The sequence below is a fragment of the Muscardinus avellanarius genome (genome assembly GCF_963383645.1).
Source record: "Muscardinus avellanarius genome assembly, chromosome: 2".
Lineage (NCBI taxonomy): Eukaryota > Metazoa > Chordata > Mammalia > Rodentia > Gliridae > Muscardinus > Muscardinus avellanarius.
In genome coordinates, this window is record NC_137787.1 from 33,140,807 (window position 1) to 33,154,733 (window position 13,927).

Here is a 13,927-nt window from a genome sequence, read left to right on the forward strand (position 1 = left end):
AGTCTACTAGCTGGGGTTAGGAGAATCCAAGGATATGCTATCTGAGGTGAAAGGCTAAGGGCTTAGGAAGTCAGAGGAGAAATATATTTCTTACATCAGCAGTTGGTGGTAAAAAGCTTCTTAAGCAATCCTCAAAAGTGGTCCATCTGTAAAGGGCCATTGATGGTCAGATTATACCAGATACAAAAGTGACACAAAACTCCCCCCCTATGCAATATTGTTCTTTTCCTTCTGGTTCCAGAGACTATGAAGTAGGAGCAGGTGGAATCCTACCTCTCAGAACACTGGAGGGCTCCCTTGGGGGTAAAAGTCTGAGGGTCAGAGAGGAGAGAAGTTGAGTCTTTGAAAAGACATTGGCTTGTTACCCAAAAGTGGCCATGAAGCTACCAGACAGAAAGCTGAGATATGAAAACCTGGAGAAGACAGTCCCTCAGAGCATTTTGTGAAAAAAAATTTGTAAGGAGAAGAAATGAAGGCGTATTTGCTATGGCTTTCTGAGCCCTGCCTAGTCAACCCACCCACTGCATGGGGATTCTACCTCACAAGCCCACTGAGTCAGCAGGGCGGGCATGTGGTATTTTTTTTTTTTTTTTGAAAGTGAGGAAAGTAAGACTCAAAGAAGTAAAGCAACGTGGGTTAAGCCTGTTTATGCCCACAGGGGCCTGGATCAGCCCAGGTCATGTGGCTCCAATCCTAGAGACATCTCCAAGTATCACAGTGCCTATGTAGGTGATGTTCACTGCACCCAGACACCCAGCCATATGAACACCCACAGTTACATCAGGATGAGCTCCATTGACCCCGACCTCTCTATTTCAAAGGGCATTCCCTACAGGTGGCAGTCAAGGACTCTTTGCCTGTCACATTCCTGGGCATGTGGGCACACTGGGTCACTGGGGCAAAGGACCGAGGATTGCCTGTGCTCTGCCAAGGCCTGACCTTTCTTTAACAGTAGACTTATGACAGTTTCCTGTTATTACCACGGGCTTTGGGAGTTGCCCATAGGCGCCTTCTGCCTCTACAGAAAAAAGTAAGACATTTGTGGTTTTTATTTTTATGTATTTATACATGTAGTTTATGCATTTAGTTATTTGTGATTTCAATTTGCATGCATTTAGCCAAAAATGGAGGGAACTGCATGCATTTTGTCAGAGTACACACCAAGGAGTGATTTTACAAGGAGAAACAGAACCAACACTGCCTGCAAAGCAGGCCCGTACCTCAGCATGGCACCAAATCCCTTCTTTATTTTCCTTGCCGGATCTTCATTCTCCTCTTTCTGCTTTTTCTCCTTGACTTTCGACTTGCCCTTTTCCTTTTTCTTCTCCTTCTCTTTTGCTTTTTTTACCTTCCTGGCTTTGTTTTCCATGTCCTCTAGCTCAGAGTTCTCTTGAGGGACAGATTCACAATTCAGAGCTCCTTGCCCAGAGTGAGAGCTCTTATCAGACAAACCATCTGTACAGAGGGGGGAAAATCAATACATGGTCAGGGGAGCTTACTATTAGTACAAAAAGAGATGTCCAAATGCAAACTACAGAAGAATAAATAGAAGTGCTGGAGTTCTACCCTTCTGTGTGGGGACTTGTATCTTTGACGGCAGACAACCCAAATCGGGTTACTTCAAGCAGACCGAATCCTGGCACCCATTGGTTCTTTAGCTGGTCCTATGAAGGACTTGAAGTATGCTAAAACACTATTTTTTTTTTTTCCCTGAAAGCTGGCTTGTTAACCTTGATCAGCTCAGAAAGCCCCCATGCTGCGAAACAAACAGGAAGCGCTTCTTTGCAGGAGAGGTTTTTGAGCGCAAATATAACCCCCCTGCTTCTGCTCAATTAATGCAGCCCGTCCTCGGGTTGATGCAGCTTTTAATGACTCAAATAAGAATGTCAAGCAATGCGTACTCAGTGCTCCTACCCTCGGGGTAAATGACAGTTGGTCCTTGTAGGAAAAGGAAGGAGAACATTTCTTGAGCGTTCGCACTGTAAAATAAATTGCATATCGCGTTCTCCAATTCCATGTTCGTTAAGCCAAAGGGCAAAACATATCAGGAAAATGAATTACTTTTAATATCAAAAATATAATTGTGATCTTTAAATCATTTCTCTCTGTAGTTAAGTGCATGCTCTTGCCTATGATTTGAAGATGATAATGAGATGAAGAAATCATTACGGGGGCATGTTGCCCTACCAGCGTCTAGTTCTTCTGGTCCATCGTAAGATTTGTCAATGGCAGCTCTGAAGCTCTCGTTGCAGCCTCGGCCTCGAACCATGTGCTGCCGGGGCCTGTGAAAGGGGAGCTCATTCTTCCTGACTTCGGCCACTGCGGTCTGCAGACTCTCCAGGGAACTGGACTTTTTCAAACCCAGAGTTGGACCAAAATCTTTACTTGGCGATTCTGGAAGAGAAAAGGCAAGAGGTCACTCTTCCTGTAATGATGCCATGTGGTATAATGAAAATACTTGTTGTACCAAGATTATTTCTGTTTGGGCATCTTCAAAAATGGGGTTTTAAGTAAGTAGGAGTTGGAGGATAAATTTCCAGCTTTGCCACTTTCTGTGACCTCAAACAAGTGGTTTGCCTTCCCTGAGCCTTAGTTTCTTTTTTCTAAAATTGTGGTTAGATTTAAGATTCGAACACACACACACACACACGTGTATATATATATGTGTGTGTATATATATGTATGTATGTATATATACATATATATATGGAAGTTTATATGCAGATGTACAGATCCACATACATGCACATACATATGTGAATTTGAAAGGTTGTCACTTGTCTACTATGAGAGTACACTCACACAGAACACACACATGTGCGTGCACAAAAACAGACATACCCAGAGCCCCTAACCTAATGAGTGCTTCTCTCTCAGTATCCATCCTGTCTACTCCCACACATTGTACCTTTTATTACTATATGACTATAAGGGAAGAAATTGTGTCTGGAAAGTAAGGAGCATCAGTGATTGTGATTTTTGTGATTAAGAGCTTTACCCCTAGTGGCTATTAATGTCTGATGAATGCGATTGATTTAGTCTGTAAATAAATAAAGCAAAACTACACTGAGATTCCATTTATCCCCAATCAGAGTGGCAAGCATAAAGAAATCAAATAACAACAAATGCTGGCGAGGATGTGGAGAAAGAGGAACTCTTTTACACTGTTGGTGGGAGAGCAAACTAGTTCAGCCACTATGGAGATCAGTGTGGAGATTCCTTAGAAAACTGGGAATAGATCCACCATATGATTCGGCTATACCACTCCTGGGTATTTTTCCAAAGGGGTTGAAATCAGAGAACTACAGTAACATATGCATACCCACGTTCATAGCAGCACAATTCGTAATATCCAAAATATGGAACCAACCCAGGTCTCCATCAACAGATGAATGGATTGCAAAATTATGGGAAATACACACAATGGTATTCTATTCAGCTATAAAGAAGAAAATCATGTAATTTGTAAGAAGATGAAAAGTCCTGGTGAACATTAAGTGAGATCAGCCAAGCACAGAAAGAGAAGGGACATATGTTTTCTCTAATATGCCCAAACTAGGGAGGGAGCATTGGGGATACCAGAGGGACAGAGGGATAATGGAGGGAAAACCTCAGCAAAGCTAGAATGGAAGGATAGGAGAGGAAGAAGGCTGAGGTTGATTAATGGAGGAGCTACATCTGAATATGTGTAAAAGTATGAATACAGCATGGTTAATCTGGATACTCATTGTTGGGGAGGAGGTGAATGAGGGGGGAGAGGGCACCAAGCACAGTTTAAATGTATACCATTTTCAATATGCTCCATTTATAAATAAAAGTAAAAAAAAGAAAAAATAAATAAAGCAAAACAAGAAAGAAAACAACTTTTCAGTGTCCATGCTACTATTCTGAATGTATTTCTATTTGAGATCCAGAAAAGGAGCAGTTTTTTTTATAGAATATGAAATTACCAAACAGAAGAGCCACAAGTGAATTTTAACAATCTGTTGTCTGATATGTACTGTTTCTTACTTGCACGGTTTGTTATCCCTGTACCTGCCACCTTCTGCTACATTCCTTGACCTCTAGTCTCACTCCAAACCAATCTCGCAATGCCCAATAATGAGATTACCCTCTATAAACATTAGCAGCACAGGATTATTTTGGAGATGGAAGGAATCCTATCAAGGTGCTCATTTCTGCATTCAAAGCTATTCCACCAGGGCCAAAGCTCATGTTCCCCTTTAGTTACAAGGGAGATTACTGTCATCAAGAGGGCACATTTTCATTCCTGAAGATAAACTACTGTGCAGTTTTTCAATAGTTATAGATTGAGCACATATGAAGGATTTTGTACATAAAGCACCTGCTTCAATGCCTAGCACATTGTAAGGCTTCATAAACAATAATACCTCTCATCATTACCAGTGCTATGTTGGTTTCTATGACCTTCACCACCAAGGACACTACTAGTAGTTGCCTAACAGAATATTAGGTAATAACATGAGGAACATAACTGGAGCACAACAAAGGCTGAATGCATATGCACAGCTACACAAAGTGAAACAGCAATACACAACTCTTCAGTCTGTTTTGAAATATGTTAAAAATGGTCAGAATTATGGCAATAATACTAATAGTTTATAATGCATGGAGTATTTTGTCCATATCAAGCACTATCTCAGGCTATACTAACTTGCTATGATCCCTACAGATATCACTTTAGAGATGAGAAAACTGAAGTCACTTGCTTAAGTTACAGGCTTAATGCCAACCAGGGATCCTCACCAGGGGCAGCCCACCTCCAGCCATTCTGCTCTGTACAGTCTACTTTACTGCCTAAAGATCGATTCAGTCTCTGCCCTATACTTGATTATGGTCAAGCTACTTAAACTGGCCTACATTTTCCTCATCTCTAAAATAAGAACATTACTCCAGATTAGCCCTGGAGCCTGGTCAAGCCAGCAAATTGCAAAAATTGGAGATTGCATTATGGTTTCATTATTAACTTCTAGGAGGCAACTTTGCACTTTGAACAGTACACATGATGACAATAAAAGCTACATTTATGACAGTGTGCATTCAATAAAAGTCACAGAAATGAGACTAAGCACCCAAAAATACAAGAAATTTCAGGGATGCGTTTCAGGTTGTTACTTGTAAGCATAAATATTGAGGACATATTGCTCACAAATCCTGAAAAGGTGTGTTTCGTATATTCACAGTAAAGAAGGTGAGTTGAAGAAATAGAAAGTAAATAAGATCATTTCTGACAAAACAAAACACAACATAGAGATTTGTGGGCATAGAAGCAACAGTAATAGCTTTGGAGTTTACAGAAAATATTTTATACCATCAACCCCTAGGGATGTCAGACATGAAGTTTGGTGAAAACATGAATAAAGCTAGCCAAGAAAGCCAAGATCCTCTGTCAAGAACAGTAATCATCTTTTATTTATTAATTGCCATCCAGGGGACTATTTTAGAGCCCTAACTGTAAGCATTCACGTCAACCTTGAGCAATGCATTCCAAGAAACCTGAAAGTGAATAAATCATGTAGGATACAAGGCACGTTATCTAAAAGAAGCTCACCTAAGCTCAGCAAGAAGTCATGTCTGAGGAGCAAATATAGTGACTCATTCTAAGCAAAGTGAACATTCAGGAGTCATGATTTTGCAGGATTGATTGAGCTGGTAATTAATTCACTTTACATAAATAGAAGTACCAAATTAGAAGCACCAACTGATGTTGGGCAATATCACAATATTAGTTGTGAGGTAATGCAAAAAGGGAAATTAAGCCCTAGGCTATATATTTGGACTCAGGGATTTTCAGGCTTGGGGAAAAATGTCTATTTATTGCTGGGAGTAGATAGGAAGTCATAGTGGAAGAGACACTGAATTAGAAAGGAGAATGCCAAATAAGGATGGTTACAAAGATTTATAGGTATATAGGTACAGTGAACAGATTTAACTGGATCTCCAAGTGAAAGGGCACTGTGACACAAATCTTCACCAAGGTCCCATATGTTCTTAAGTGTCTTATTGCTTTGCAGTAGGTCAAGGTTATCAGCTGTTGGGGGAGATTATTATGTCATTTGATGGGCCCCGTGTTAAATTCTAACAAAACACTTGGGATAAAATGCCCCATCATACAAAGATTGTGTGGAGTATGAGAGATGGTCATTTTCGAGTCCTCTTTCCTACTCTTACCTAACCATTCTCACACATATTCACTATTACCATCCTCCCAGAAAAATAAAGTGTAAAAATAGATGTACATTTCAAATAGAGCTATATACACATGCAAAATTATTAACACCATTATCAACAACAGGGACAGGGAGCGAGAGGGAGTCTGGTGGGACCGGGAGGGAGACACACTGCGTGCTGGTGCATGCAGGTTTCTATCGTTCTGAACCTCATTATGGTATATAATTACAATGCACCAATAAAAGTATATTAAAAAGAATAGTTGTGTACACCAAGACTAAAAATTTAAAGGTGTTCTGCGACCTCGTTGAAGGTGCCAGGACCAGTCTTAAAACATGGAGGAACAGCTGTCCCAGCCTTCTCGGTTGACAGCCCCATTTCAAAGGTTCTTCCTAGAGGACATCTGGATGTGGACCTCTGTCTTGGATAGCTGCTGTTGGCTCCCTATAGACAAGTGATTAGGATAATGAGAATAGAACTGTCTAGAGACTATGGGTAGCCATGAATGACTATAAGGAGAGGCTATAGAATTTTCAAACACTCCCTGCTCTGCTAATTACCACTTGAGATACTAACCTCCTGTGCCTCAGTTTCCTTATCTACAAAACGAGGACAAGATAAACACCACCGAAGAGTCTGGCACACAGTGAGTGCTCACCAGGCACTGGTGATAATTATTGTCACTGTTACTTTGGGGCCATCTCTAAATATCTGAATGTAGTCCTAGTTCAATTGATTTAGTTCAATCTACCATTTCATTTTTATATGACTCTGCCTTTCACTAAAAGCTCAAAAGCATGTTATAATGAAAGACTATCATTCCTTTTTTATTCAGAAATGAAGCTGATCTTTTTGAAAACAACTTCTTACTTTTTTTTCTCTTGAAATAAGGTGTATATATATATCCGTCTGTTCATCACATATAGGGGACATTCTTGCTAAGATTAATAGTGAAGTCTCAGTTGTCCTTCCCCTTAGGCTATAATCATTTAATTAGTCTGAGATTTCATTGGCTATGTTTGAACTTCCACTCTAGCATTAAAATTTCACAATAAAAGAATGCCTTAATCCAGAAGACCAGTAATTGGATCTTCCATTATTGATGAAATTGCTTCCAATATATCCTTATTAAAAATAAAGAATTATTGGGGGGAGTAGATATTCACTTTTATGGATGTCACCATCTTCCCCATTTTAGTTTTATAATGAAAAAATATGTGTATGTTAGTTTTCATATACATATATGACCAAGTTAACAATAAATAATATATTAATTTTCACATTTCAATAATACCAATGGCCCTCAAGGCACTTAGTGAAAATTAATTTAGAACCCTTTCTAAAATAAAGGGATTGTGCCCAGTAGTAAATTAGGGATCAAAATTATTGTAATGATATCCAGGAGTCACAGCATGAAATCTGAGAGGGACTAAAATTTTTCAAGATAGCTTGCTTTCATTACTAATTTGGCCTTGCCTTATTATGGGCGCGGAACTCAAGAAAACACGATAGAAAGGCTTTACTAGCTTCATGGGGAGTTGTGATGTGAAATTAATAGCCTTAAAACTCTGAATGAAAAACTATTATAAATTCCAAGTAGGAAGTCACAACACCACTTTATTTTCCAACACATTCCACTTTGTCTTTTCATTTTAGATTACACTTACTGAATTTTTCTGTATTTGATTTTTTTTAGTATATCCCCTAGAGGCAAAATGTCTTATGTGCTTTAATAGATACCATTGCAGATCCATTAGCCTTGAAAAAAATTCTCCATAATATCCAAATGCATAATATCCCAAATTATTTTATCTGTGCTAACTGTGTCCATAATGGGCCTAATTACCTTCTTGCCTATCTCAGTCTTCCAAATATTGATCATCATTCCAAGCTTATCACAGTGCCCTGTTCCCCATTCATTACCATAGGCTATAATGCAAGTTGGCTTTACATTATCTGCTGTCATTTGGCTCTCAGTTCTTTTACTGGCAATTTCCAAGTTCTCCAAGAGCACACTTTTTTTTTTCCTTTTAAGTCTCGTAAATCCCAGTCTTTTATCATTTCCTGAGATTCATGTCAAAATGTTCAATAATGAACTTCTCATTAAGATGCATACATTTGCATAATCTCTTCGACCCTGTCTCCAAATGCTGTCTATTTTAAGGTGAAAATATCCAGAGAAATTATGGGAAGATTATGTGGGCCAATAAATTCTTTGATTTTACGTATGGGCATGGCCCTCCAAGTGTTTCCAAATGTTTGTTGAAGACTGGTACATACTTTAATTTTCTTTACTAAAAATTTTTATTTCATAAATTGCAAGTCAAAATCTTAGGCCATGTTTAGTTTTACTTCCTGGACTTAAATTATATCCAAAAAATGTAATGAACAGTAAAATTTATTATGCCAAAAAGTATTCCCATGACACTCTTTTCTTCTCTATATTTTAGTTAGAAAATGGCATTCATGGTTCAACATGTGGAGTATATATTTTTTTGTGGTACTGTGGATTAAACCCAGGGGCATTCTGCTACCAAGCTACACTTCAGCCCTATTTTATTTTTTATTTTGAAAGAGGATTTCACTGAGTTGCAGAGAGCCTAGCTAAGTTAGTGAGGCTGGCCATGAACCTGTGAGATCTTCATGTATCAGCCTCCCAAGTACTGAGATTATAGGTGTGAGCCACTATGTCTGGCTAGGGATAAACTTTGAAGAAAATATATAAGTGTATTTACTAAAGCAAATGAAAAATTCAGACAATCTAATCCCATTCCCATTAGACTATTTTTTTTAATCTTTTGCTTTTATTTTTTCTGATTTAGGAATACTCTACTGGATTTAAAACAAGCAATCAAAAAATTTTGCAATCAAAGTAATATTGCACTGAAAAATTAGCAAACTGGTTTTGGTCTCTGGATGGGAACTATGGCTACTTTAAACAAAATACCTCCTTATTATTAAAGAAGGCGGGGAGGAGTCATTTGAGGGTCAAATAAGCTGATTCAGTGACCAACTTTTCTACCCATGAATTAAGATCTATAAAGACCCCTTTTCCTAGCTTCGTTGATTTTGGCATCCCAAGCATTGTCACACTAAATCTACACTGACTGTAAGAATGAAGAAACAGGCTGTGAAGGGTGGGGCAACACTTAGATGTCCCTTTCCTTCAGGGCTGGAAGGCTGAGTGCTCCTTCTCTTCCTGAAGTCCTCCTGCAGCTTCCTGCTCTTTGTAACACAACCCTTAGGCACCTTTGTGTCACTTTCAAGGATTTCATCATTTCTGCCCTACCTATAATTACTCCCTCATCTTCTCTGTATTTTGCCTTTCGTTTTTTATACTATTCATTCCTTTCACTTCTCTCTTTGTAATATTAACCTTTTCTGCCATTTCCACCTTCCACGCACTTTAAATAGTCTTATTTTCACCCACTGTCAAGAACACTTTTATTTGTCTTCCAGCTCCTCCTCATCAACCCTGGGAACAGGCTTTCTGGCTGAACATAGACTGGTTCACTGATTTTGTTTTCATAGTTTTTCTTTTATCATTTACTCTTTGTATGTTTTACTTCAACAGCATATTTTTCTTCTGCTTTTGATTGTTGAGAGTGAACTATATCCTTATGTGGGTTGTATACTCTAGTACTCAAAGTATAACATGAAGAATTCTAATACATTTCTTAAAAAAGCACTAGCATAACTAAAAGGTCAAAGCATGACTGATCTCTTGGAAGGTATCCACATGAAGACATATAAGAATATATATATACACTTGCACATATATTTTAGGGTCAAACATTACTTTTATACGTTTTGAATATTTCTCTACTTTTTATACCTAATGATTATAATTGATAAAAACCCCTCAAATTCTTAACTACGAAGTTCTTCATAGCACTAGTAGAAAATGAGGTTTTTTGGTGTTAGCATGAATCACAATTTCTTTACAGGCATACTTTAAATGAGGTTTCAATTTAAAGTTAAAATGTCCACTCAAAGTCAAATTAGCTATCAGTGTTTACTGAGAATATTTTGGCTCAGGAATATGTGTGGTAAAGGAATGGGAGATCACTGTAACAGTAAATAACATTTGGTGTTGCATTGTACTTTATCAAGTTCTTATAAAAAGGTCACATCATACACAATTGATCTTACCCCAATTCAGCTAAATGTTCATGGTGAGAAAGAGCTAGAAAGGAGGAAGGGGGAGGAGAAAGATAGCATAGCTCGTAAGAAGGTGCCCCAGAGTGAGCGTGTGTCCAAGGAGAGAGCAGGAGTCTGAACAAATGAACAGTCCCCTGTCATGCCCTGAGCATGTTCCCACCTGGGGTAAGATCACTGTATTCCAGAGTCATGCTTTTCATGTGTGTATTAGTTTGGGCTGCTACAACAAAAACATCAGAGACTGGATGGCTTATCAACAAGAGAACTCCTCACAGTTCTGGAGGCTGAGCAGTCTGAATTGAAGGATACTTGGTGCCTGGTAAAGCCTGTTTCCTGGTTCTCACTGTGTTCTCACATGGTAGAAGGGCAAAGGAACTCTCTATGGTCTCTTTTGTAAGAGAACCAATCCTATTCCTGAGGTTCTGTGACTTCTCTCTGCCCATGCCACAGCTCAGTGCCGGGAAAGATGGCACTGTGTGAATGATGCTGAAGTGGCTTCTCAGGTCCTCTGGAGGGTGGCCGCCATGGCCCATGATGCACTGGGTCCCACTGGAGCTAGCATGGCTGAGGAATTTGACCCTGGAGCACAGAAAGTAGTACTCACAGTGTTTGGCTGTAAGGCATGGGCTGGGGTTCCCAGGTAACTGAAGTCCCCCCACACCTTAAACTGCTCTGTCCCCAGGGCTCTTTCACTCCAGGTTTATGGCAGGAAAGACTGTCCTGTCCTGGGGATCATGAATTGCCTTTAGCATCATCCTTTCATTATCTTGGAGAGGGGCTCCTGGCTTCCACTGAAGTAGCTGACGGATACTAATCTTAACAAACATTCCCTTGACCCTACTCTTAGTGTTCTTTCCTGAATAGCTTTTCTCATTTTTCTTAAAATGTGTATAGGCTGAGAATTGTCCAAATCCTTAGTTCTGCTCTGCTTCCTTTTTTTAAATTAAGAATTCCATCTTTAAATAACTTTTCTTTTCTTTCAGCATACTATAAGTGATCAGAAAACAGTCAAGCTATACCTTCAACATATTGTTTAGAAATAGCTTCTGCTAAATACCCAATTTCACCACCTGCAAGTTCCACCTCCCACAAAACACTAGAACACAGAAGACTCAGCCGAGGTCTCTGCCTCTTTACATCAAGGCTCGCTATTCCTCTCGTTTCCAATAGCATGCTCCTCATGTCTACTTGAATGGCCTATACAACCTGTGCTTCTTCTAACACACACTTCAGGATGATATGGGTATTCTGTAAGACACACAGGGTTTTGTTTGTTTGTTGTTTTGTTTTGTTTTATACCTGCTCGCCTTTTTTTTTCCCTGAGTAATCACCAGAATCACTCTGAAAGACTCATTCGAAGCAATGTAGGTGTTTTTCTTTTTTTCCCCTAGCATTAACCTTGGAGCTCTTCAGCCTTTCTCCATTACCCAGTTACAAAGCTGCTTCTGCCTTTGCGGGCATCGCTGGCAGGAGCATTCCACTTCTCAGTACTAATTTCTGTCTCGGCCCATTTGTGTTGCTATTACAAAATTCCATGAACTGGGTGTCTTACAAACAAAATAGATTTATTTTTCATAGTTTTAAAGTCTGAGAAGTCTAAGATCAAGATATGGGCACATTAGGCATCTATTGAAGGCCCCTTCCTGGCTTACAGGTAGCCATCTTACTGTTGTATCTTTACTTAGTGGGAGGAACTTTCTGGCGTCTCTTATATAAGGGCACTAACCTATTTATAAAGGCCCCACTGTCATGGCAGAATTACTCCCCAAAAGCCACATCTCCTACTAACATCGCTTTGGGGAGGTCCAGTTTCAACATATGAAATTTTAGGGACACAAACATTCAGTCTATTGTAATGTGTCACCATCTTTAAACACAAGCCAACTGCTTCTGGTTTTTAACTCAAGAAACCAACATCTCTTTGGAGCAACAAATTTGTATTATCTACTTTAATCTAAGTGTAGGGGGTTTCCAATGGCATTTTGTGATTCACCTCAGTACTGCACCTCAGGTGTATATTAGAACAACCGCTTGATTCTCTTCCAACTTTTTACCAAGTTCCCTGAGTGTGTGGACAAGGGCACACCAGCCTACTTACTGACTTTGCAAAGCTACTTGGACTGGACTACACTTGAGGTATTGTTCTTTCTATTTTCTTTGATGTTTTGGAAATAAAAGATGAAACACCTGGTTTAATTCAGGTGTAGAGCAGGATAAACACACAAAAAGGAATAATACCAGAAAATGTATACTAGACCCTTAAAGTTCATGAACGCTCTCTCTGAGGAAATAGAGGTCCCAATTTTTAGAAAATAAAACCACATTTTTTAAATATCTCGGTAGAAATAAAGAGCTGGGTAAGATTGGGAGAAAACTGAGGGAAAATGGTAATAAACAGAAATGCAGGAACTCCTGCCTAGCCAAGAGTAAGTCTCTCGTGAATGGAAATTCAGGGACTCCCCACCTAGCTGGTGTTAGAGAAGCTGGTGTTAGAAAATTGTATTCATCCACCTCCAAGGTTTCACTTAGGCACCAGCAGGAACAAGAACAGGCAAGAACAGGACAGATACACTAAGCTATTGCACACACACAAAATGACCTCCCCAAATGCATATGCATTAGCAGGAAAGGTTAAAGCTCACCGCCGAGTGGAAAATACCACACTGTATTCTACTCCACGGGGCAGTGTGTTCCAACCCTCCTTTTTCTTTTTCACTACTTTTATTGATGCATTATGGTCTCACATCATAATGTGGTTCAAAGTGATAGTGACATCCATGCACACAGCACTTGGTGGGCTTTCCCTGGCTCCCTCCCCACTCCCGCCTTCCCCATCCATGACACTGAGATTGGCATTGGTATCCTCACCTATGTACATGATGCCAGTGGAAGTGTTTCCTTCATTAATTCTCCTCCCTGCCTCCACCCTGCCTTACGCCTTACCTCTCACTCCGCTGAGTTTTCCCTCCATTACCTAAAGCCTCTCTGGTATCCTGATTGCTCCCTAGCTTCCACATATAAAACATATGACCCTTCACTTTCTGTGTCTGGCTGATCTCACTTAACATAATGCTCTACAGGACCATCCATTTTCCTGCAAAGGCACAATTTTGTTCTTCTTGATTGCTGAGTAGAATTCCATTGTGTATATATCCCATACTTTTTGTAATTCATTATCTGCTGATGGATACCTAGGTTGGTTCCATAATTTGGCTATTGCAAATTTCGCTACTATAAACATGGATATGCCCATATAACTATAATACTCCAATTTTAGTCCATTTGGAAAGATATGAAAGAGTGGCAGAGCCAGACCATATGGTGGATCCATTCCCGGTTTTCTGAAGAATCTCCAGGTGATCTCCGTAGTGTCCAGCCCTTTTCTCTGTGGACACAAGTTGTTCCCACCCCTCTATTACAGCCTTCTTTGTCATCAGCCCTCACTTCCTAAATAAAGCTTTTATATTCCTCTATTTGTGCTTTCCATTGGAATTCTTTCTCTTGGAAGAAGCAAGAACAGAAAAAGGGATTATTGCCTGGTAACATTCTTAGAGACTACTGGATTTCTCTGGAG

The 13,927-nt window shown here is 39.5% G+C and overlaps 1 protein-coding gene across 4 annotated transcripts in view; it reads right to left on the reverse strand.

The window, feature by feature from the left end:
* Positions 1-13,927, reverse strand: part of PARD3B (par-3 family cell polarity regulator beta) — a gene marked incomplete at both ends in the record, with an annotated part of 1,045,674 nt that overhangs the window by 306,168 nt on the left and 725,579 nt on the right. For 3 of the 4 annotated variants that reach the window (XM_080690300.1, XM_080690302.1, XM_080690299.1), the window contains 2 exons: positions 1,221-1,455; positions 2,188-2,394. In XM_080690300.1, the coding sequence (XP_080546426.1) occupies positions 1,221-1,455; positions 2,188-2,394 (442 nt within the window). The remainder of the gene's footprint in view (positions 1-1,220; positions 1,456-2,187; positions 2,395-13,927) is intronic. The other variant, XM_080690301.1, reaches the window with a different exon arrangement.